Genomic DNA, 24,042 nt, shown 5'->3' on the forward strand with positions numbered 1-24,042 from the left:
GAGCTTACCAAAACAGTAGTGGTTCTAATGGTGGTTTCCTGGGCAGCTCGAATGTTAGTTTCCGGTGGCAGAGAGCTCCGGCAACTCACAGAACCCAAAGGCAGAGGCAGAACTGGCGAGCGCTCCTCGTCCAGCGGCGGCTTGGTGAGACACGGAGGCAGCAGAGTGTGGCAACGGCGGCGCTACGGCTCAGTAACGATGACGCGGTGGTAGCTCGCGAGGATGGCGACGGCAATCCACAGCGCTGACAGCGACAAGGCTGGTCGCGGACTTCTTCCTCTCGCATAGGTCACAGCGGTGATTTACAGGCCCAACGACAGTGACTGTGAGGGCAACGAGCGGCTTCTTCCTCGCGGTGTCTGGCTCTCTCTCCGCGCTTGACGGCGTTCGGTGGCAATGGAGGCATGGCGGCGACGCAGCAAAGGTTCCCTCCTCCCTTGGCTCTTGCGCGGTTCTTCCTTCCTCCTTGAACAGCGACGACGGCGTCCTCTTCGTCGGCAATAATGACCGCGGCGATGGCGAGGCGGGCTGGGCGTGGTGCAGCTCCGTTCACGAGGTGTGGGTGTGTGACAGAAGGGGTGTGGGCTGAATGAGTGTGGTGTCCTGAGTGTGTGTGTGTGCCGCGGTGAAGCTAAGGGAGAGAGGGGGAGTCTGTACGCTTGTGATGAGGGTGACGGCGCTAAGGAGAGTGGGGGAGGGTTAGGATTTCTGATTAGTAACTTAGGGTTTCCAATTTGGGAAATTAGGGTTAGAAATTAGGATTTTATAAAGAAATAAGGATAGATATGTATAGATATTTTGATAAAATTGAAGGGTAGGATAATTTTAAAATCAAATGTACTTTATTAAAAATATTTAGAAATATTATTTATCAACATATTGCTAAGTTCAATCAATTATTTCTAATTTAAATTATAAAATGAACAAGTTAATTATATTTTGTAAAGTACAATTTAAATTTAAATATCAATTTTCTAGATTAAATCATACAAATCTCTATTATTTTTCTTTCTCTGAAACTTTAATTTCAATTTATAAAATAATTAATTATAATAAAAATTGTACATAAATATTAATTGACGTAAACTTAAAGTATTTATAAATATTAATCTAATCGTTTCTAATAAAATAATTTCTAGGAGTTCAAATTAATAACATAATTCATTCAAAATAGAATTTATTTAAATTAAATTATACAATTCTTCTTATTGTTTTCAATTACCAAAATTATAATTTCAATTATACCAAATATGCAATAAAGATTATATAAAAATTCTAATTAATTTAAACTTCAATTATCATGAAAATGTATTTAATTACCTTTAGTAGAATAATTTTCTTAAAATAAAATTATCATCAAATAAAATAAATCACAAATAACTAATTATTTGATTTTCAAAAACTAGGGTTGTTACATTCTACCCACCTTAGAAAAATTTTCGCCCTCGAAAATTGCTAGAATAAAATAAGTTCAAACTCAAATCAAAGAAAGCAGAATATATGGCCAGAAACATAGGCATTGTCAAAGATGAATATTCAAAGAGTCAGATTCATAGGAAAGCAAAGGTATACAAGAATGACAGAGTATGGTTGGGAACAATCAAATCACATTCTAAGGAGGAAATTCAAACCAGAGAATTCCAATGAAAGCAACGAAGAAAAGGATGGCACGAGTTCATGCGGCACGAATACAGATTATACGTTGAATCGAAGTTAACTTCATAACTTCTAACGCTCCTAAACTCCGTGAATCGCATTGCCTATTACTTCTATTTCATCTATGATAACCTGTTAGTGTTGCCATGTACATAAATCATTAGTATTAAGTTGGCCAGACCTAATACCATGAAGTATGAAATGGTAAACTAACAGCGTTAATCATCAGATAGTCATGCATATAAAACTCAAACTCTTGTTACCAGAACAAGTCATAAAGCATGACAGACACTCAGAGTATGCAATGAAGCATAGTCAGTCCATTCCCAAGGCTCTAACAGGAACGAACTGCTCTGATATCATATTGTAACGACCCAACTTCCAGAACGTCATGATCGTACCGAAAGTAAGGCGTTACTAACCTATTTCTTTTATTAACTATTTAATATTGAGCCTTTAGTTCGATATCGCGTTTCTATTTTATAGAAAATTCCAGAAAATTTTGTTTTCATTTCACAAAAGTCATATATCAAAGATCACCAGGTAATAATAATCACGTAATTATTAATAATAATATCTGTCATACAAAAGATTTCAAATTAAACTCAGATACAAATCCTATCCCTCTATATAAAATAAAAATGTTAATCAATAAGAGCGAGAAAACTCTATGAAAGTAACTTAACTCATAAGTAAATTCTATAATCTCCCGCAGCTTCAAACTGGGTCTTCGAACCTGTGTCATTGAAAGGGGGAGGATTTTGGGGTGAGAACAAACCACACGTTCTCAGTAGGGAATGGGAATGCCGTAAAAGTAATGATTAACATGCAAATAATTAACATACTCAAGGAAACTATATTTCATCAAACCTTTTAGATATACTCTTAGCTTTACTTTAACTAATTGATCACGTCTTTCGAAGACTCTAAACTCAAAACAGATCTCAATGACAAGATTAATTATATCAATCATTTTTCTGTCACTTAATTAATTCTCAATCACATTAATTATTAATCTCTTTAAAACATTCAGAAACTAAAAGTACAAGCAAGAGATTTAATTCAACATACAAACAAATCACAACAAGACAAGCAGCACAATTACAAAGAAATAAAATAAGCAAACGCAATCAAATGCAGATGCGCAAATAAGGATGATGCATGTCTAGCCCTAGTGCAGGTAATGAGCTCATTTGTCGGTTTCTACCCGCTCTCGACGTAACCCGAAGCAGCTGAAACGGGTATGGCTTTCCATTTGGCTATACCCCTATGTACAGAAAATAACCTTTCTGCCACCACAGGGTCCACTGCACGCAGGAAATAACACATCTGCCACTGCAGTGATGTATGCCGACACACCTTCTGTATACAGGAAATAACCCCTCTGCTACTACAGAAATGGAACAGGTGGTCACAGTACTTCTGTAGCAGGAAATAACCCCTCCGCCTTACAGAATTAAAATATGGATCTGTACCGCAGAAAAGCATTCTCAGTGGTCACACCACCATCTATTTGACTGCCTCAATGCAGCAGATGATCATACAAATATATCTGGAGTTGCCTTAACGCAACAAATGAATAAACAACCATCTCTTGGGTTGCTTCAAGCAACAAATGACCTCTCAACAGGTCCTCTGCTTTTTATTCTCTTTTATAATCACAAATACGCAAGCGGGACAAAACCCACGTCCTTGCCAATAATTTCATAAACTGAATACTTTTCCTCAAAAGAATCAGTGTAATTATCATCATAAGTTATCATCCTTGTTATTCATCTCCAGTTACATATTCTTATACAATATCTCTCTCTTTCTTTGTTCAATCATGTTGTACAAACTTTACGACTTCCACTTTTGCAACCTCTTAACTCGAACCAACTTTAAAACTATTTTCTAGTTTAATTTTCTTTCAAAAGTCTCAAGAAAATTATTTATTTTAAATTCGCTAAATACTTTTCAAAACATCACCCTCTTACTAAAAGTAACCAAATAAAACTCTTTTTCAAGTTTACTAATGTAACAACCCAACTTCCAATACGTCATGATCGTACCAAAAGTAAGGCGTTACTGACCTGTTTTTTGTTATTAACTATTTACTATTAAGCCTTTAGTTCGATATCGCGATTCAATTTTATAGAAAATACCAGAAAATTTTGTTTTTGTTTATCAAAATCATATAGCAAACATTTCAGAGTAATAATAATCACATAATTATTAATAATAATATCTGACATATAAAAGATTTCAAATAAAACTCAGATACAAATCCTATCCCTCTGTATAAAATAAAAACTAAAGCTACAAAGGCGAGGGAATTCTATGAAAGCAACTCAAATAAAAAACTTAACTCATAAATAAGGTCTAACAATCGCCCATAGCTTCAAACGGAGTCTTCGAACCTGTGTCACTGAAAAGGGTGGAAGATTTTGGGGTGAGAACAAACCACACGTTCTCAGTAGGGAATGGGAATGCCGTAAAAGTAATGATTAACATGCAAATAATTAACTTTTCTTAATAAACCATCTTTGTTAAATCCCTTGAAATACTTTTTAATCTTACTTTAGATAAATAATTACTTTCTTTAGATTCCTAAACCCAAAACAGATCTCAATCGCAAAACTTGTCATATTAAATATCCTTCAGCCACATAATTGATTCTCAGTCACAACAAACAGTTATCAATCATCTCTATACATTCACAGACTACTAGCACAAGTAAGAAACTCAATTAAACACATAAACAAATCACAATAAAACAAACAACACAATTACAGAGAAGTAATATAAGCAAACACAATCAAATGCAAATGCACAACCAATATGATGCATGTCTGTCCTAAGCAGGCCATGAGCTCACGTGTCGGTTTACACCCTGCAGCCCGACATTACCTAGGAACAAGTCCCAGATATGGCTTCCCTTTGTGTCCTTAGTGCATATGTGTCGGTGGTAAGAATACCACTCCTTCGTGACTACCGGCAATCGGCGCAAAGCCCGACCCCATAATATACGCAGAAGGGGAAACAGTTCGTTCCTGTTAGAGTCTTGGGAATGGACTGACTATGCTTCATTGCATACTCTGAGTGTCTGTCATGCTTTGTGACTTGTTCTGGTAACAAGAGTTTGTGTTTTATTTGCATGACTGTCTGATGATTAACGCTGTTAGTTTACCATTTCATATTTCATGGTATTAGGTCTGGCCAACTTAATACTAATGATTTATGTACATGGCAACACTAACAGGTTATCATAGACGAAATAGAAGTAATAGGTAATGCGATTCACGGGGTTTGGGAGCGTTAGAGGTTATGAAGTTAGCTTCAATTCGACGTATAATCTTTATTCGTGCCACATGAACTCGTGTCATCTTTTTCTTCGTTGCTTTCATTGCCATCTTTTTCTCTAGTTTGATTGTTCCCAATCATACTCTGTCATTCTTGTATACCTTTGCTTGCCTATGAATCTGACTCTTTGAATATTCATCCTTGATAATGCCTATGTTTCTGTCTGTTTTCTTTGATTTAAGTTTGAACTTATTTTATTCTAGCAATTTTTGAGGGCGAAAATTTTTCTAAGGTGGGTAGAATGTAACAACCCTAGTTTTTAAAAATCAAATAATTAGTTATTTGTGATTTATTTTAAGAAAATTATTTTGCTAAAGGTAATTAAATGGAGTTTCATGATAATTGAAGTTTAAATTAATTAGATTTTTATTTAATCTTTATTAGATATTTGGTATAATTGAAATTATAATTTCGATAATTGAAAAATAAGAAGAATTGTATAATTTAATTTAAATAAATTCTATTTTAAATGAATTATGTTATTAATTTGAACTCCTAGAAATTATTTTATCAGAAATGATTAGATCGATATTTGTAAATACTTTAAGTTTAAGTCAATTAATATTTATGTACAATTTTTATTATAATTAATTATTTTATAAATTGAAATTAAAGTTTCAGAGATAGAAAAATAATAGAGATTTGTATGATTTAATCTAGAAAATTAATATTTGAATTTAAAATATACTTTACAAAATATAATTAACTTGTTCATTTTATAATGTAAATTAGAAATAATTGATTAAACTTAGCAATAGAATGATAAATAATGTTCCTAAATATTTTTAATAGAGTACACTTGATTTTAAAATTACTCTACCCTTCAATTTTATCAAAATATCTATTCATATCTATCTATATTATTTTATAAAATCCTAATTCCTAACCCTAATTCCCAAATTGAATCAGAAACCCTAATTCCCAAATTAATTGAGAAACCCTAACCCTGCCACCCTCACCACAGCCGCACCCCACCCCCTTTCACCCCTTCAGTGGAACAATTTCAGAAACGAGAAATTAGAGAGAGAGAGATGCATGAAGAAGAGAAGCCCGCCAGTTGCCACCGCGTCGCCATTACTGAGCTACAGCGCCGCCGTCCAGCCTCATCCCGCCGTGTTACCATGGTCACCGTTGCTGTTGCAAGGAAAGGGGAGAGGGCCGAAGCTGCACGTCCGAGGGAGAAGGGTGGATGCTGTTCGCCGTGCCGCCTCCCTGGAGCTCGCCGTCGAGCTGCTTCGCAGCGCCGTCCCGTCCATAGAGCCAGAGCCCGCGTCGCCGTCGTTCATTCGCGTTCTGCCGCCGCCGCTTCAAGGGTCTGTCGTCGCTGCTGACGTCGCCGAAAGGAGGAGAGCGACCACCACGAGGAGCTGTGTTCCACGCCACTGTCGCCATCGATCCACGGCCACCACCGCGAGGGTTCCGCCGCCGTCGTTCCAATGCTGCCGTTCATGCCCTCTGTTCCCTTCATCGTTCTGTCCAGCATCACCAGCACTGAAGTCAGCTTCTACCACCGTCAAGCTTTGTTGGAGCTGGTGCTGTTTTTGGATGTTTGGAGTGGAGGCTTGCCCAGTTCTGTCTCTGCTCATGGTTCTCGCAGCTGCCGGAGCCTCCGCCGCCATCAAAGCTGCGTGGATTCGTAATATTGGGTTTACCGCATTTAAATTCTTCAATTACGGCTAATTGAGGTAAGGCATTCTGGCTCTTGCTTCAATTTGAGTTAGCATGGAGTTTTAAGAATTTTTACTGTTATCCTATTTGAATTCACCATGACCACCTCACGTTGCTGCTTGCCCTGTTTGGCTGCTATTTCTGGAATCCCAGATTGGAGAGGAGAGGAGGCGTTTAACCTTTTCATTGTTGCTGCCATGGAAATAGGTGCTGGAAACTGCTAATGGAGCAGCTGCGTTTAGTGAATTTTCGACGGTTTCGGCTAGTCGAGGTAGGGGATTTAACGTTTTTAATTTAGAATGCCTACAAAGTTATTGGATAAGTGCAAATGGTTAACAAAGGTTAAGAATTTCTTAATTAACATGAATGACTTGAAATGCATGTGGAATTAGTTGGTTGTTGTGATTATTCTGAGCTGTGATTGAATTTAGATGCTGTTGTGAATAATGATTAATTTAGTATAGTTTATTAAATTGAAATATGCCAAGTTAATTATTGAAAAGCTGTGGTATGGATAAATGATGAATTGAGTTTTGATTATTGTTGTGAATGTAATTAGTTTTGTTGTTATGAGAGACTAATTGATAGAAATAAGCTTGGTTTGAGGTTGTGAAATTTGGAATAAGTTTGATGATGTTTTAGTGCTTCAATTGGATTATTGAATTCAGGTTAAGGCTGCGAATGTCTTTGGGCTTTGTTCTGAGTGTTTGAAGTTGTAATTGATGTTGTTTTCTCTGATGTGGATGGCATTGAGTTGAATTATAACTGTAGTTGGTGATTGATTTGATGATTGTGCGTACTGAATGTTGTAAGGGATAGAATAAATGGTGTTATTTTTGTTGCTGAGCTTGCTGGTGTGAATTGATGAGTTATTGTGTGTTTGAATGATGATGAGTGTATATGGAAAATTATGCTTGGCATAGTGTAGAAAAGAAAAGGTTTGATGATGCTTAAGTACTTGACATCGTGTGAATTATTGATTCTGGGCTCTTGGGCTGTGTTGGCAATGAAGACAATTTTGAATAACTGGAAAGAGGTTAAACGTGTGATTTTGGAAGGGTTATAAGTTCAAATGTGGTTTCTGATAATTAAGGTTGTTGAAAATGCTCAAGGCAGAATTTCTGCATACATGACAGTAGAAAGAATCAATTTCTGGGAGCATCCCAGGTCATATACTTGAATGAAACTATTTTTGCATAAAACTTTACTGTGTTTTGAGCATCCCATAAAAAAATTCAGAATTTATTGATGAGTATTTTGGGAGAAATGAACTTTTGAAGATTGATGGTTTCTGCAGAAAATTCTGTTTCTTTATTGCAGAAGCACCAACTTCCAACTCATTTAACTTTCAATTCTGGTAAGTATTTGAGCTGAAACCAACGGCATTTTCAAGCTTCCTGTGTCCACAATCTTCATTTTAAATTTCATGTCAATATCCTATTTAACCAAGTAGATATGTTGAAAAGAGTATGGATAACTCACTGGATTTTGGAAACCGAATTCTAAAAGGCCTGGCTGTGTTTCTCACTTCATAACTTTTTCATATGACATGGTATTAATCTGGAATTTGATTCAATAAAAAGCTAAAAGAGTCTTGTTTGAGGTCGTGAATTTTGAAAGTCATTGGGTGAAAACTGGATTTTTAAGGAATTTATCAAACTTACTACTTGCTGCTGTTTTTCTGCATTTTCTTAGGAAACAATAACAGAATTTTAAGAGAGATGGTACAAGTTTTTATTGTGACCAAATTACCTCAACACCAAGTTTCTTGGAATAATAGTTTATTGAGTTTAATTTTGAAAGAATCCTATGATAAGTGAAAGTTAGTTACGAATTGATGAGGTGAAAGTTGAATTGATGGGTTATGTGGGAATTGTGGGTTATTACCGAACTGTTGGCTATTGTAAATTGTGAATTTTCTGACTGATTTGAGAACCTCTTATTTGGTAGTTGTTGAGGAAAGGGGGAGACTTGTTGAGAAAGAGGGAACCCGTAAGGGTGGCTAAGTCCGAGTTTTAGGGGAGGTGCTGCCGAAATTTTATAAAATTTGAGGTTTTATCTGAGAAGTTATTTTAGAAGATTTGGATTTGAAAAATGATTATTTAAGTTTTATTTGATTACTTCTAATGAGAGGTTATGTTTTGAAAGGTGTTTAATGAAATTAAAATAAATGATTTTCTTGAGTCTTTTGATAGAGGACTAAACTAAAAAATAGTTTTAAAGTTGGCTTGACTCAAGGTTGCTAAAGCAGAGATTATGAACTGAATTGATGATTGAGATTTTTGCAAATGAATGCTTGAGAAAGTTAAGAAAGGTTTAAGAAAATATGTTAAGGATTCAAAGGGAAAAGAGAATGGGGAACTGATATATGGATTGTTGAGTTTTAGAAAGGAAAATGAAAAGTGATAAAATACGGGAAAATCCCACGAACTGTTAGTTGTTTAACTACGGGGAAAAATCCATGAATTGATAATTGGTAAAATTCGGGAAGTACCCACGAACTGAATGATCATTGATCTCGGGGAAAACCTATAGATTGTTATTTGATTTATATGCGGGAAAAACCCACGGACTGATAATCATTGATTACGGGAATAACCCATGAATTGTTGTATGTTGATCTCGGGTATAGCCCATGAACTGAAGATCAATGTTTGCTGTGTATTGATCTCGGGTATAACCCACGAACTGAAGATCGCTATGTTATTGTGTATTGATCTCGGGTATAACCCACGAACTGAAGATCTCTGTTTTGTTTGTGAAATGATCTCGGGGACGCCCACGAACTGAGGATCACTTTTTTCCCTTGTGCGTATATTGGGGTCGGGCTTTGCGCCGACTGCCGGTAGTCACGAAGGAGTGGTATTCTAACCACCGACACATATGCACTAAGGACACAAAGGGAAGCCATATCTGGGACTTGTTCCTAGGTAATGTCGGGCTGTAGGGTGTAAACCGACACGTGAGCTCATGGCCTGCTTAGGACAGACATGCATCATAGTAGTTGTGCATTTGCATTTTATTGTGTTTGCTTGTTTTATTTCTTTGTAATTTGTATTGCTTGTCTTGTTTTTTTGTGATTGTGCTGTTTGTTTTAGTGACTTGCTTGTGTGTTTGATTAGATATTTTTGTTGATGCTGTGAACTTAGTAAAGTATTGAGGAATGGTATTTGCGAAATGAGGTTTGGGTATATAATTTATGCTGCTGATTTACTTAGTTACTGTGATGGTTGAGGAATGCTATTTGTAGCTGATAAATTGCTAGTGCGATTGAGACTTTATGTAAGTAATACGAATTAAAGAAATGGATTTAAACGGTTTCAAGTAAGTCTTGAGAAATTTTTGAAAAGGTTTGATAAAGAAAACTACATTGGAAACTTGAATTAATTATTTGCATGTTAATCATTACATTTACGGCATTCCCATTCCCTACTGAGAACGTGTGGTTTGTTCTTACCCCAAAATCTTCCACCCTTTTCAGTGATACAGGTTCGAAGATTCCATTTGAAGCTGCGGGTGATTATAGAACTTATTTACGAGTTAAGTTTATGACTTGAGTTTCTTTCATAGAATTCCCTCACCTTTGTAGCTTTAGTTTTTATTTTATGCAGAGGGATAGGAGTCATACCTGAATTTTATTTAAATTCTTCTTTATAATATTACTATTATTAATAATTATGTGATTATTATTACTTGGTGATGTTTGCTGTATGATTTTGATAAACAAAAACAAAAATTTCTGGTATTTTTACTAAAACTGAATCGCGATGTCGAACTAAAGGCTTAATAGTAAATAGTTAATAAGGAAAACAGGTCAGTAACGCCTTACTTTTGGTATGATCATGACGTATTGGAAGTTGGGTCGTTATAATATGTTATCAGAGCACTCCTTCCTGTAGAGCCTTGGGAGTGGACTGACTATGCTTCATTGCATACTCTGAGTGTCTGTCATGCTTTGTGACTTGTTCTGATAACAAGAGTTTGTGTTTTATTTGCATGACTGTTTGATGATTAACGCTGTTAGTTTACCATTTCATACTTTATGGTATTAGGTCTGGCCAACTTAATACTAATGATCTATGTACATGGCAACACTAATGGGTTATCATAGACGAAATAGAAGAATAGGTAATGCGATTCACGGGGTTTGGGAGCGTTAGAGGTTATGAAGTTAGCTTTGATTCGACGTATAATCTTTACTCGTGCTACATGAACTCGTGCTATCCTTTTCTTCATTGCTTTCATTGGAATTCTCTAGTTTGAATTTCCTTCTTAGAATGTGATTTGCTTGTTTCCCAACCATACTTTGTCATTCTTGTATACCTTTGCTTGCCTATGAATCTGACTATTTGAATATTCATCCTTGATAAAGCCTATGTTTCTGTCCATATATTCTGCTTTCTTTGATTTCAGTTTGAACTTATTTTATTCTAACAATTTTCGAGGGCGAAAATTTTTCTAAGGTGGGTAGAATGTAACAACCCTAGTTTTTGAAAATCAAATCCACCCACGCCGAGAAGGAAGAGAGAAACAGAGGAGAGTGGCGTTGCATCTGCTGCAAGCTCGCCGCCGAAGAAAGCCGCCGTGCCGTTACCATCGTCGTCCTCATCATGACCTGTCACCGTCGCTGGAGCCAGCCGCCTTCGTCGCCGTTCATCCTTGTCGTCGCCGTCGCTGTTGTCCGAGCCGTCCCCATCACCGTGGGTGAAGTCCGCCGCTGGCACCAGTTGAGGCCGCTGCTGTGGAACAGAGATGAGAGAGAGACGTTGAGAGGGAACCGCGAGCTGTGTTCCACGCTGCTGTCGCCATCGATCTACGGCCACCACCGCGAGGGTTCCACCGCCGTCGTTCCAATACCGCCGTTCATGCCCTCAGTTCCCTTTGTTTTTCTGTCCAGCATCACCGGCACTGAAGTCAGCTTCTATCACCATCAGGCCTGAAGGGAAGCGCCACTGCTATTGCCCGACAGTAGCTTCCTCTGCGTTCCCAATTCCATTCTTGAAACTTGTTATCGTCCTTATCCGGAATCACTGATGTCACCGCTATAGAAGTAATTGGGATAGGCGCGATTGTCATTGTTGTTGCTGCCCCAGAAGAAGTGAGGCTGCTACTGCTGTTCCGGCCACATTGGCTGTTGTAAACTGGGAAAAAGAAGAGGATCGTTGCGTTTAAATTCGACGGTTTCGACTAATTAAGGTAGGGGATTTAACGTTTTTAATTTAAAATGCCTACAAAGTTATTTCGATAAGTGAAAATGGTTAAGAATTTCTTAATTAACATGAATGATTTGAAATGCATTTGAAATTAGTTAGTTGTTGTGATTATTCTGAGCTGTGATTGAATTTAGATGCTGTTGTGAATAATGATTAATTTAGTATAGTTTATTAAATTTCAATATACCGAGTTAATTATTGAAAAGCTGTGGTATGGATAACTGATGAATTGAGTTTTGATTATTGCTGTGAATGTAATTAGTTTTGTTGTTATGAGAGACTAATTGATAGAAATAAGCTTGGTTTGAGGTTGTAAAATTTGGAGTAAGTTTGATGATGTTTTAGTGCTTCAATTGGATTATTGAATTCAGGTTAAGGCTTCGAATGTCTTTGGGCTTTGTTGTGAGTGTTTGAAGTTGTAATTGATATTGTTTTCTCTGATATGGATGGAATTGAGTTGAAGCTCGGACTTTATATGATTATACTGAATTAGTTGAGTTTTGTGGCTGAAATTATGATTGGAATGACAAGCTAAAAGAGTCTTGTTTGAGGTCGTGAATTTTGAAAGGCATTGGGTGAAAACTGGATTTTTAAGGAATTTATCAAACTTACTACTTGCTGCTGTTTTTCTGCATTTTCTTAGGAAACAATAACAGAATTTTAAGAGAGATTGTACAAGTTTTTATTGTGACCAAATTACCTCAACACCAAGTTTCTTGGAATACTAGTTTATTAAGTTTAATTTTGAAAGAATCCTATGATAAGTGAAAGTTAGTTACAAATTGATGAGGTGAAAGTTGAATTGATGGGTTATGTGGGAATTGTGGGTTATTACCGAACTGTTGGCTATTGTAAATTGTGAATTTTCTGACTGATTTGAGAACCTCTTATTTGGTAGTTGTTGAGGAAAGGGGGAGACTTGTTGAGAAAGAAGGAACCCGTAAGGGTGGCTAAGTCCGAGTTTTAGGGGAGGTGCTGCCGAAATTTTATAAAATTTGAGGTTTTATCTGAGAAGTTATTTTAGAAGATTTGGATTTGAAAAATGATTATTTAAGTTTTATTTGATTACTTCTAATGAGAGGTTATGTTTTGAAAGGTATTTAATGAAATTAAAATAAATAATTTTCTTGAGTCTTTTGATAGAGGACTAAACTGAAAAATAGTTTTAAAGTTGGCTTGACTCAAGGTTGCTAAAGCAGAGATTATGAACTGAATTGATGATTGAGATTTTTGCGAATGAATGCTTGAGAAAGTTAAGAAAGGTTTAAGAAAATATGTTAAGGATTCAAAGGGAAAAGAGAATGGGGAACTGATTTATGGATTGTTGAGTTTAAGAAAGGAAAATGAAAAGTGATAAAATACGGGAAAACCCCACGAACTGTTAGTTGTTTAACTACGGGGAAAAATCCATGAATTGATAATTGGTAAAATTTGGGAAGTACCCACGAACTGAATGATCATTGATCTCGGGGAAAACCTATAGATTGTTATTTGATTTATATGCGGGAAAAACCCACGGACTGATAATCATTGATTACGGGAATAACCCATGAATTGTTGTATGTTGATCTCGGGTATAGCCCATGAACTGAAGATCAACGTTTGCTGTGTATTGATCTCGGGTATAACCCACGAACTGAAGATCGCTATGTTATTGTTTATTGATCTCGGGTATAACCCACGAACTGAAGATCTCTGTTTTGTTTGTGAAATGATCTCGGGGACGAGAAGGGATTTCATAATTGGGGTTCTGAATAAGGCGACCTCTTTCATTTTGAATTCTTATTACTTTTTCACAATTCATAATAATTAGCAAGTCAATCATACTCCACAATTCCAACTAATCCATCAATCCAACTACAATCTCATCAATTCACAACTAAATTCATAAGTCATAAAATCCTTTCAAATTAAACTCAATCAATTCTCCATTCATTCATTAGCAATTATCATAACAGATTCTCAATAATTATCTCATCATAATTCAGTTTAAGAACTAACATCCTTTCATCAATTAAATTCAGAATTTCACCCAGTCATCATTTATTTTAAAAGTAAACCAGTCTAACTTTAAAAACTCATAAGTAATTTTCCAAAACCATTCTTCAATCAGTCACCAACCAAATCAACTACCGTTACAATATATCAAATAACCAGCACATCATTTAATTCAATATAAATCCGTCAAAGATCAGAATTTCAGTCAATTTGCAACCATCAAGCAAACCAGCCTATGGCAACCAGCTCAACATAATCAAATAACAGGATTCTCAGTATTTCCAAACAATCAGAAAATCGGATTAGTTAAGAAAAGAATAATTCTATTTAAGTGTTATTTAGTTAAGAAAAGAATTATTCTATTTTGAAGTCGATTTACCAAGAAAAGGCTTATACTTTCAAAATAAATTATTTAAGAAAGTAACCATGTATTGAGATTGAATTAATATGAAAAGAATTATGTTTTGGGTTTAAAATAAAGGATTGCTGTTTAGAAGTTTGATAAATTTATAATATTTGAATTTGAATAGTAAAGAGGGATGATTTTTGAATCTTTGGAAAATTAGTAAACTTGAGGAAGAGTTTTATTTGATTACTTCTAATGAAAGGTTATGTTTTTGAAAAGTGTTTAATGAATTTAAAATAAATGATTTTCTTGAGTCTAATAGAAAACTAAGCTGAAAGATAGTTTTAAAGTTGGCTTGAGTCAAGATTGCTAAAGTAGAGATTATGACTGGCTTGATGGTTAAGATTTTTATGGATAAATGCTTGAGAAAGTTAAGAAAGGTATAAAGAAAAATGTTAAGAACTAAAAGGGAAAAAGAGAATGAAGAATTGATATGTGGATTGTTGTGTTTTAGAAAGGAAAATGAAAAGTGATAAAATACGGGAAAACCCCACGAACTGTTAGTTGTTTAACTACGGGAAAAACCCAAGAATTGATAATTGGTAAAATTCGGGAAGTACCCACGAACTGAATGATCATTGATCTCGGGGAAACCTATAGATTCTTATTTGTTTTATATGCGGTAAAAACCCACGGACTGGTAATCATTGATTACGGGAATAACCCATAAATTGTTGTATGTTGATGTCGGGTATAGCCCATGAACTGAAGATCATTGTTTGCTGTGTATTGATCTCGGGTATAACCTACGAACTGAAGATCGTTATGTTATTGTGTATTGATCTCAGGTATAACCCACAAACTGAGGATCACTGTTTCCGCTTGTGCGTATATTATGGGGTCGGGCTTTGCGCCGACTGCCGGTAGTCACGAAGGAGTGGTATTCTTACCACCGACACATATGCACTAAGGACACAAAGGGAAGCCATATCTGGGACTTGTTCCTAGGTAATGTCGGGCTGCAGGGTGTAAACCGACATGTGAGCTCATGGCCTGCTTAGGACAGACATGCATCATATTGGTTGTGCATTTGCATTTGATTGTGTTTGCTTATATTACTTCTCTGTAATTGTGTTGTTCGTTTTATTGTGATTTGTTTATGTGTTTAATTGAGTTTCTTACTTGTGCTAGTAGTCTGTGAATGTATAGAGATGATTGATAACTGTTTGTTGTGACTGAGAATCAATTATGTGGCTGAAGGATATTTAATATGACAAGTTTTGCGATTGAGATCTGTTTTGGGTTTAGAAATTTAAAGAAATTAATTATTTATCTAAAGTAAGATTAAAAAGTATTTCAAGGGATTTAACAAAGATGGTTTATTAAGCAAAGTTAATTATTTGCATGTTAATCATTACTTTTACGGCATTCCCATTCCCTACTGAGAACGTGTGGTTTGTTCTCACCCCAAAATCTTCCACCCTTTTCAGTGACACAGGTTCGAAGACTCCGTTTGAAGCTGCGGGCGATTGTTAGACCTTATTTATGAGTTAAGTTTTTGATTTGAGTTGCTTTCATAGAATTCCCTCGCCTTTGTAGCTTTAGTTTTTATTTTATACAGAGGGATAGGATTTGTATCTGAGTTTTATTTGAAATCTTTTGTATGTCAGATATTATTATTAATAATTATGTGATTATTATTACTCTGAAATGTTTGCTATATGATTTTGATAAACAAAAACAAAATTTTCTGGTATTTTCTATAAAATTGAATCGCGATATCGAACTAAAGGCTTAATAGTAAATAGTTAATAACAAAAAACAGGTCAGTAACGCCTTACTTTTGGTACGATCATGACGTATTGGAAGTTGGGTCGTTACAACTAACTTCCCAAAGACTCAAAAATCATCTCTCTCTTTATTATTCAAATTCAAATATTATAAATTCGTCAAACTTCTAAAAAGGAATCCTTTATTTCAATCTTAAAACATAATTCTTTTCATATTGAATCAATCTCAAAACATAGTTTCTGTCTTAAATAATTTAATTTTGAAATATAAGCCTTTCTCTCGTAAATCGAATTCAAAATAGAATTATTCTTTTCTTAACTAAATAAAACTTAAATAATCATTTTTCCAAATCCAAATATTCTAAAATAACTTCTCAAATAAAACCTAAGATTTTATAAAATTTCGGCAGCACCTCCCCTAAAACTCGGACTTAGCCACCTTTACGGGTTCCCTCTTTCTCAACAATCCAACAATCCTTTCTCAACAATTATCAGATACAAGATTCTCAAGCAACCAGAAAATCCACAATTCGCAATTCTCACATAACCCAACAATCCAATTTTCATCTCATCAATTCATAACTAAATTCATAAGTTATAGAATCCTTTCAAATTAAACTCAATCAATTCTCCATCCGTTTATCAACAACTATCATAACAGATTCTCAATAATTATCTCATCATAATTCAGTTTAAGAACTAACATCCTTTCATCCATTAGAATCAGAATTTTCCATCAACCATTCTTGAAAATTAGCCTAGTACAACGTCAAAAAAATTATGAATTATTTCCCAAAAATCAGTCTTTAACCTCATGCAATATCGTTCACTATCAAATTACTAGTTCGTTTTCGAAACTACTATTTTACCTTAAAATTTAGGTTTCAAGAAAATTGATTTAGTAATCAAATGAACCATTCAAAAGTTACCAACTTGACATAATCAACTAAAATCAGAATTTCCAGCAATTCTAAAATAATCAGAAAACCAATAACAATCACAGCCTCAAACCAAAGTAAATCTCATCAGTTAATTACTCATGATAACGAAGCCAGTCAATATCACAGCCATAACCCAAACTCAATTCACATCCGCATCCAATTTCAATCATAACTCAGAGCAATCACCACAACTAACTTTTCTCAAATACATTTTAATCAATAATTAACTCATCATAATTTAATTTAATAAGTAATATTACCATTTACAGCCACATTTCAACCAATTTCAACTCATCACAAGTCTATGTCATAGCCATTTCATTATATTAAAATTCCAATTCAGTATCAAACAATTCAAAATACTTCATCCAAGATCAGAATCTCAACCAATTCACCACAAAAATCAATAATTCAAAGTACAATTCACAAATCGCATTTAATTTCACTTATAATTTAGAGTCATCTCAGAATAATCACAATCGCATCCAATTCAAATTAATAATTCAAAATAATCACAACAGTATCCAATTCTAGTCATAATTCACAATAATCACAATAGCTACCTGTTCTCAAACACCTTTCAAGCAATTCACATCAATTAATCAATTCTTAACCATTGTTAACTATTTACAATTATTCAATTAACTTTGTAGGTATTCTAAATTAAAAACGTTAAATCCCCTACCTCAATGTTGAAACCCACAGAAATCAGAATCGCAGCAACCGCAATAAGTAGCATTACCAGTGAATTTGGCCCGGTTTTAGTAGTGTTTATCCGATGACAGCGCTCTAGCGAAGGCTGAACAGAGAACAGGGACGAGCAGGAACCCTGGACAAGCTGCGGCAGAATCAGAACGGCAGTGACGGGAACCATCTCAACCTCGAACCTCTCCCCTTCTTCTTCACGCACGCCGGTCTCCTCTCTCATGGCAGAACCCCTTTGACGGTGACGGCGGAATGGCGATGGTCAGTGGCGCGACAGCGGCGACTGGATGTAGCTCTTCCAGCCCGCGTCTTCCTCTCTCCTAGCGGCACTCAGTCTCAGGCTTCCTCTCCGACGCGATGCGGCGGCGACCGGCACAGCTCGTGGCTCCATGGGTGACGGCGGTGAGGCACGAGCTCCCTCTCTCCTCCGACGCGAGCTCTCTCTCTCCTCCTTCTGTCCTTCGTGCGATTCTGGAGGCAGCGTCACGGGTCGGCGGCGACATGGTTAGGTCGTGTCAGCAAAGCGCGGTGGCGGCGATTCCAGGCTGGTAGTAGCGCGCGATGGAGGAGGCGGCGGTGAGGCAACAGACGCGACCGGTTGGATGACGGCGCGGTGAAGCAAATAATTTTCTTAAAATAAAATTATCATCAAATAAAGTAAATCACAAATAACTAATTATTTGATTTTCAAAAATTAGGGTTGTTACACGTGGCATGCCAAGGTTGATAGAGAGATGAGCGTGCCACTTGAAGGATTGGGTGTGGCACGCCAAGCTAGAAATGAAGGGCACGTGACACGCCAGAAAAGCGCCAGCCACACGCCAGCTGGGAAGTCACGCTTATTGAGTGTTTTCTTTTCCCTCCAAAATGTAATTTTCCTTTTTCACTTTTGTAATTGTTTTATTTTACTAGGAGTAGTATAAACACCCCTAAGGAGTACTAAAGAGGGGGTTAAGTAGTCAGTTTTAGATCCACTTTTATACTTCACTTTTGAGTACTTTTTGAGCTATGAGTAGCTAACTTCCCTTTCATTGAGAGAAAGAGCTCTGTTGTACTTGATGGATTGATAATAGTAAAATTCTTCTTCTCTTCATCTTCTCTTTGATTTGCTAGAAGGAATTTCATTCTTAATGCTTAGCATTCAATTATCTTGGAAAAGAGATTGAATGTAATTGGGTTTCATGGGAACCTTGGGAAAGAAAATATGGAACCATGCTTGAAATCCCTTCTCACACTTGAGTAGAATCTGAGTTTTGGTATTTGGATATGTGACATATAATCCTCCCTCTACTTGGACCTAAAATGGTGTGTGGTATAATCAGGGACCAAGCATATCTCTCTTCATGAGGAATTAAACCAAGGAATTGGCTATTGATCAAGATCTGAGAGATTGAGTCACCAAGGGATTGGAGCTCAATCAATCATGATTGTCAAGAGGTCAATGAGTTGCATGATTGAAGAGGATATAAGCTAGATTTGATCCAAAGAGACAACATCTCCCAATCTCAATGAATTTCCCCATTCTTATCTATCCATTTCTCTATAGCTTAATTTTACATTCAGTAATTCCCCATTCCCATTTACATTCAAGTCATTTATGATTCTGCACTTTACATTCTGCCATTTATATTTCTGCACTTTATTGCTTTTCTTTATATTCTAGTCATTTACATTTATGTCATTTACAATTCTGCACTTCACAATCCTATTGATCCGCTTGACTAATTCATCAATTGATTAAAACTGCTCGAATTTGCCAATCTCTGTGGATACGATCCCACTCCACTGTGGATTATTACTTGACGATAATTTTGGTGCGCTTGCCAAAAGAACTAATTCACCAAATTTTGAATGGGGTGTGAATTTCGACTCATCACTGTTTTATTTTAATTCATGTATTGATTTGAATTTCAAGAATTATTTTCGTTCTTTATCTTATGAATCTGGGTGGAACGGAAGTATGACCCTTGTTCTAATTGAGTTCTTGTAAAACTTGGAAAAGCTCTTTGCTTAAACAACAACTTGAAAACACATTCTCCTAGATCACTAATTATCTAGACTTAACGGGATATGTGACATATAATCCTCTTATATTTGGGTAATTAGCATTTTTGTGGCATATAAACTAGATTCAAACTTATCCCTCTAATTGGAATCAAGTGACCAAGGAATTGGCGGATGATGAAGGTTAGAGGAGACTAAAAATATCTAAGGAATTAGGGTTTTGTCACATATAGTTTGCCATGAATTGAATCTTGCATGATTAAAGTAGTTGGTAAGAAAAGTTAATCCGGAAAATAAATATCTCTGAAACCTTAACTGTTTTCTCATATATAGTTCACAATCCGTTTACTGCTTGCTTTCTGATTTTCTGAATTTACTGTTAATACTTTTAAACTCTGAAACACACTTCTCTGTTTGCCTAACTAAGTAATTCATGCAATCATTGTTGCTTAGTCCATCAATCCTCATGGGAAATCGATCCTCATTCACTTGAGGTACTATTTGGTATGATCCGGTGCACTTGACGGTTAGTTTGTAGGTTATAAATTCCGAACCAAGTTTTTGGTGCCATTGCTGAGGATTGACTGTGATTGACAACTATTAGTTGTTTGATTGCTTAGATTAGGCATTTTAGCTTTAATTTTATTTAATTTTGCTCTATAATTTTTGAAAATTTGTGCTACTATTTTTCCTTAATTTCTGAAATTAAGTTTGGTGTTACCTAGTTAATTTTATTTTAATTTTCCTAGTCAATTTTCTTTAAATTTCAAAATTTCCCTTTTGATTTTATTTATAATTTTTGAATTTCTTTGCTTTAATTGTTTAGTGTTTTATTTTATTTCTTCAAACAGGTTACCTCACTGGAAATTCCCTGCACTCTGACGTAGAGAATCCCACTTACAGATTTTGATCCTGAACCAGAAAGGACTTTGAGACGACGCTTGTAACAAGCTAGACTTTACAAGGCTAGTGAAAATCTAAGTGAGACCTTTGAAAAGGAAGCTGCAGAGTCCACTATGGATCATAATCATGCTGTTAATGCCAATGTGGCAAATCCCGATGCGAATGAACAACTTAGAAGAGTGCTTGACTCATATACTGCCCCCAATCCAGGTCTCTATGAGAACAGTATTGTGGTGCCTCCTATAGCTGCAAACAACTTTGAGCTAAAGCCTCAGTTAGTCACTCTGGTGTAACAAAATTGCCAGTATCACAGACTCTCGCAGGAAGATCCAAACCAATTCATCTCTAACTTCCTGCAGATTTGTGACACTGTGAAAACAAATGGAGTGAATCCTGAAGTTTACAAGCTCATGCTCTTTCCATTTGCTGTGAGGGATAAAGCAAAGTTGTGGTTAGATTCTCAGCTCAAGGAGAGCCTGAACGCTTGGGACAAGGTAGTCACTGGATTTTTGTCCAAATTCTTCCCACCACAGAAGCTGACTAAGCTAAGGGTGGTGGTTCAGACCTTTAGGCAGAGAGATGGGGAGACCCTATATGAAGCCTGGGAGAGGTATAAGCTGCTGACCAGGCAATGCCCCCCTAACATGTTTTCTAAATAGACTCAGCTATATCTTTTATGAGGACCTATGTATGTGAAATGTTCAAAATATGTTTAGATAATTCTACAGGTGGTTCATTACTCATGAAAAAAATGCCTGAACAGGCTACTGAGCTTATTGAATTGGTTGCTAACAACCAATATCTCTACTCATCTAACAAGAATCCTGTGAACTCTGGGACTCCTCAGAAGAAAGGCATTTTAGAAGTGGAGACCTTGGATGCTATTCTTGCTCAGAACAAGGTTATGTCTCAACAAATTAATATGCTTACTCAACACTTGAGTGGGATGCAGGTTTCAGCTGTTAATGCTTAGAATGCCTCTCAAGAGGCTCTTTATGACATGACTGGTAGCTTCATGCAAGGTGAGAATTATGATTATACTTAATTTCCTTCTGAATAGGTCAACTATATAGGGACTGCCCCTAGAAACCCCAATAATGATCCATATGCCAAATTAGGGGTGGAGAAATCACCCAAATTTAGGGTGGAGAGAGCAACATCAGAGGCCACAAAATTTTAATAATAATTCTCAGGGTGGTTTTCAACAGAATAATTTTAATAACCACCAGTTTTAGTCATCTCAGCAAGTAACTCCTCAGTCTCAGAAGACTACCGATTTAGAAGCACTAATGGCGAGTTTTATACAGGAAACACAATTCAAGGACTTGGAGGTTCAGATGGGTCAATTAGCCACAAAAGTTAATGAAATTGATCAGAGAACCACTAATAGCCTTCCTAGTAACATAATTCCAAATCCAAGAGAAGAGTGCAAGACTATCACCTTGATAAGTGGACAAGTAGAAAGTACAGAAGCACTAGTTACTGAGGAGCCTGTTGAAAAAGAAGCTCCAGAGCAGACTGAAGACACAGTATTACATGCCCCTCCTAGACGTGCGGACAATCCTTTTCCAGTCACTCTTGACACACATCCAACCTTACCTAAGACTCCTGAATACAAGCCTAAGATGCCATATCCTCAGAGACTTCAAAAGGTGACCAAGGACAAGCAGTTTTTAAAGTTCTTAGAAGTCTTCAGAAAGTTATAAATCAATATTCCTTTGCTGAGGTTTTAGAGCAAATGCCTCTCTTTGTCAAGTTCATGAAAGAGTTGTTGTCAAAGAAGAAGCCTTTAAAGAGAGATGAAACAGTGGTATTGACTAAAGAATGTAGTGCCATAATTCAGAATAAATTGCCAAGGAAGATGCCAGATCCAAGGAGCTTTCAAATTCTATGTACCATTGGGAGCACCACCTTTGAGAAAGCCTTATGTGATCTCGGTGCAAATATAAATCTAATTCCCTTGTCTGTGATGAAGAAATTACAAATCCAAGAGGCACAACCTACAAGGATAGCATTACAAATGGCAGACAAATCTCTAAAGTCTGCATATGGATTAGTGGAGAATATCTTAGTCAAACTGGGTAAGTTCTTCCTCCCAGCAGATTTTGTGATTCTTGACACAGGGGAGGATGAGAATGCCTCTATAATCCTAGGAAGACCATTTCTAGCCACTAGGAGAGCTCTGATTGATGTGGAAGAAGGTGAATTAGTGCTCAAAGTGCATGATGAGCAACTTGTCTTTCATATCTTCAAAGATATGTATTCAACAGGTGAAGAAGAGAGGTGTATGCATGCAGACTGAGCTTATTGATCCAAACCTTCAAGAACCCCCTGATGACGCACCACAGAATCTGCACCTCAAATTAAACCTCCTTTCGTGACAATCAACAAAATTTCCCCTGACATCAAACCAAAGTTTGGCATTGGGAATGCATCCTCCACCAAGGAGGAGGTTCTCAAAAAGAAGAAAGTACCCAAGGGATGGAGAAATAAAAAGATTCCTACTAAAGACTTCTCCCCATGAATGAAGGTGGTATTCACTGCATGCCCAATCCTGCCTCATACAGTGAACAGGATCCTGTCTCTTGAGTATATAGAGTTAATCCGTGAGAGCACATGAAAGAAGTTCAAAGTAAGGGGTAAAGACCTGAGCCCCCTATGATCCTCCTCCTTAGAGGAGTTGACCGTTAAGCTAGTGAAGGTAAAGAAGCGCTTGTTGGGAGGCAACCCGATGTTTTTGTATCCTTAAGTTTGAATTTTACTTTGATTTTTTTATTTCATTAGTTTGGTTTGAGTTTCTATTGTTTTTCCTTTGTTTTATGTGTATTTTGATCATGTAGAGTGATTAGAATAGAAACAGGTGTATTAAGACAGAGTTTCGGACACCCTGGAGAAGCTAAGCTCGGATTGGGTGGCGCCTAACTTCACTTTCTGAAGTTAGGCACCACATCTAAGTCAATTTTGGGAAGAGCTCTCTGGAGGGGTAGTGCCGAACTTCACATTTGGGAAGTTAGGTGCCAGTCATGCGTACCAATTAAAGTTTGTTGCGGGATGGGTGGCGCCTAACTTGAGTTTTGTCAAGTTAGGTGCCAGGAGAGGAGAACAGGTCAAGTTAGGTGCTGCTCACCTGAAGTTAGGCACCAGCAGAGGAACACCACAAGTAAAGTTAGGCGCCGTCTCCCCAAAGTTAGGCGCCAGCTTCCATAATTCAGCACCATATCAAATAAAATCACAAGGGATCAGATCAATAACTCGGTCCCCACACCCCTGCCTCATATTAAATCCCATCCCAATTTTTGTTTCTATTCCCCCCCATATATTCCTTGCTGAACACCCTCCAACATGCCACATTCCATCATCCCCTACTATATAATTCTATATATGTAAATATATATAATTCCAACCACCCCCATAACCCTATTATACAAAGCCTAGTACTACATATAATTCCATTCCCCATTCCTATACCAACGTAA

General features: G+C 36.6%; 1 protein-coding gene across 5 annotated transcripts; it reads left to right on the forward strand.

Annotated features, from left to right (window-relative positions):
* On the forward strand, positions 5,885–15,743 carry LOC107643754. Of its 5 annotated transcripts, none has more exons than XR_002363293.1 (3): positions 5,885–6,683; positions 6,874–6,937; positions 15,714–15,743. XR_002363293.1 is itself a non-coding variant. In XM_016347486.2 (2 exons), exon 1 carries the CDS (start codon positions 6,034–6,036, stop codon positions 6,676–6,678), a length of 645 nt encoding a protein of 214 aa, XP_016202972.1. In that variant the 5' UTR covers positions 5,885–6,033; the 3' UTR covers positions 6,679–6,683; positions 15,714–15,732. The 5 variants fall into 5 exon arrangements, 2 of the variants coding, with proteins under 2 accessions (XP_016202972.1, XP_020979837.1); XR_002363292.1 differs by lacking the exon at positions 15,714–15,743 and adding an exon at positions 10,148–10,302; XR_001621081.2 differs by having other exon boundaries at positions 5,886–6,683; positions 6,820–6,937.

Source organism: Arachis ipaensis, chromosome B05 (assembly GCF_000816755.2).
Source record: "Arachis ipaensis cultivar K30076 chromosome B05, Araip1.1, whole genome shotgun sequence".
Taxonomy (NCBI): domain Eukaryota; kingdom Viridiplantae; phylum Streptophyta; class Magnoliopsida; order Fabales; family Fabaceae; genus Arachis; species Arachis ipaensis.

Bases quoted from the DNA above. Each gene is read 5' to 3' on its own strand.
- LOC107643754 (XM_016347486.2), top strand. From the start codon at position 6,034: ATGAAGAAGAGAAGCCCGCCAGTTGCCACCGCGTCGCCATTACTGAGC.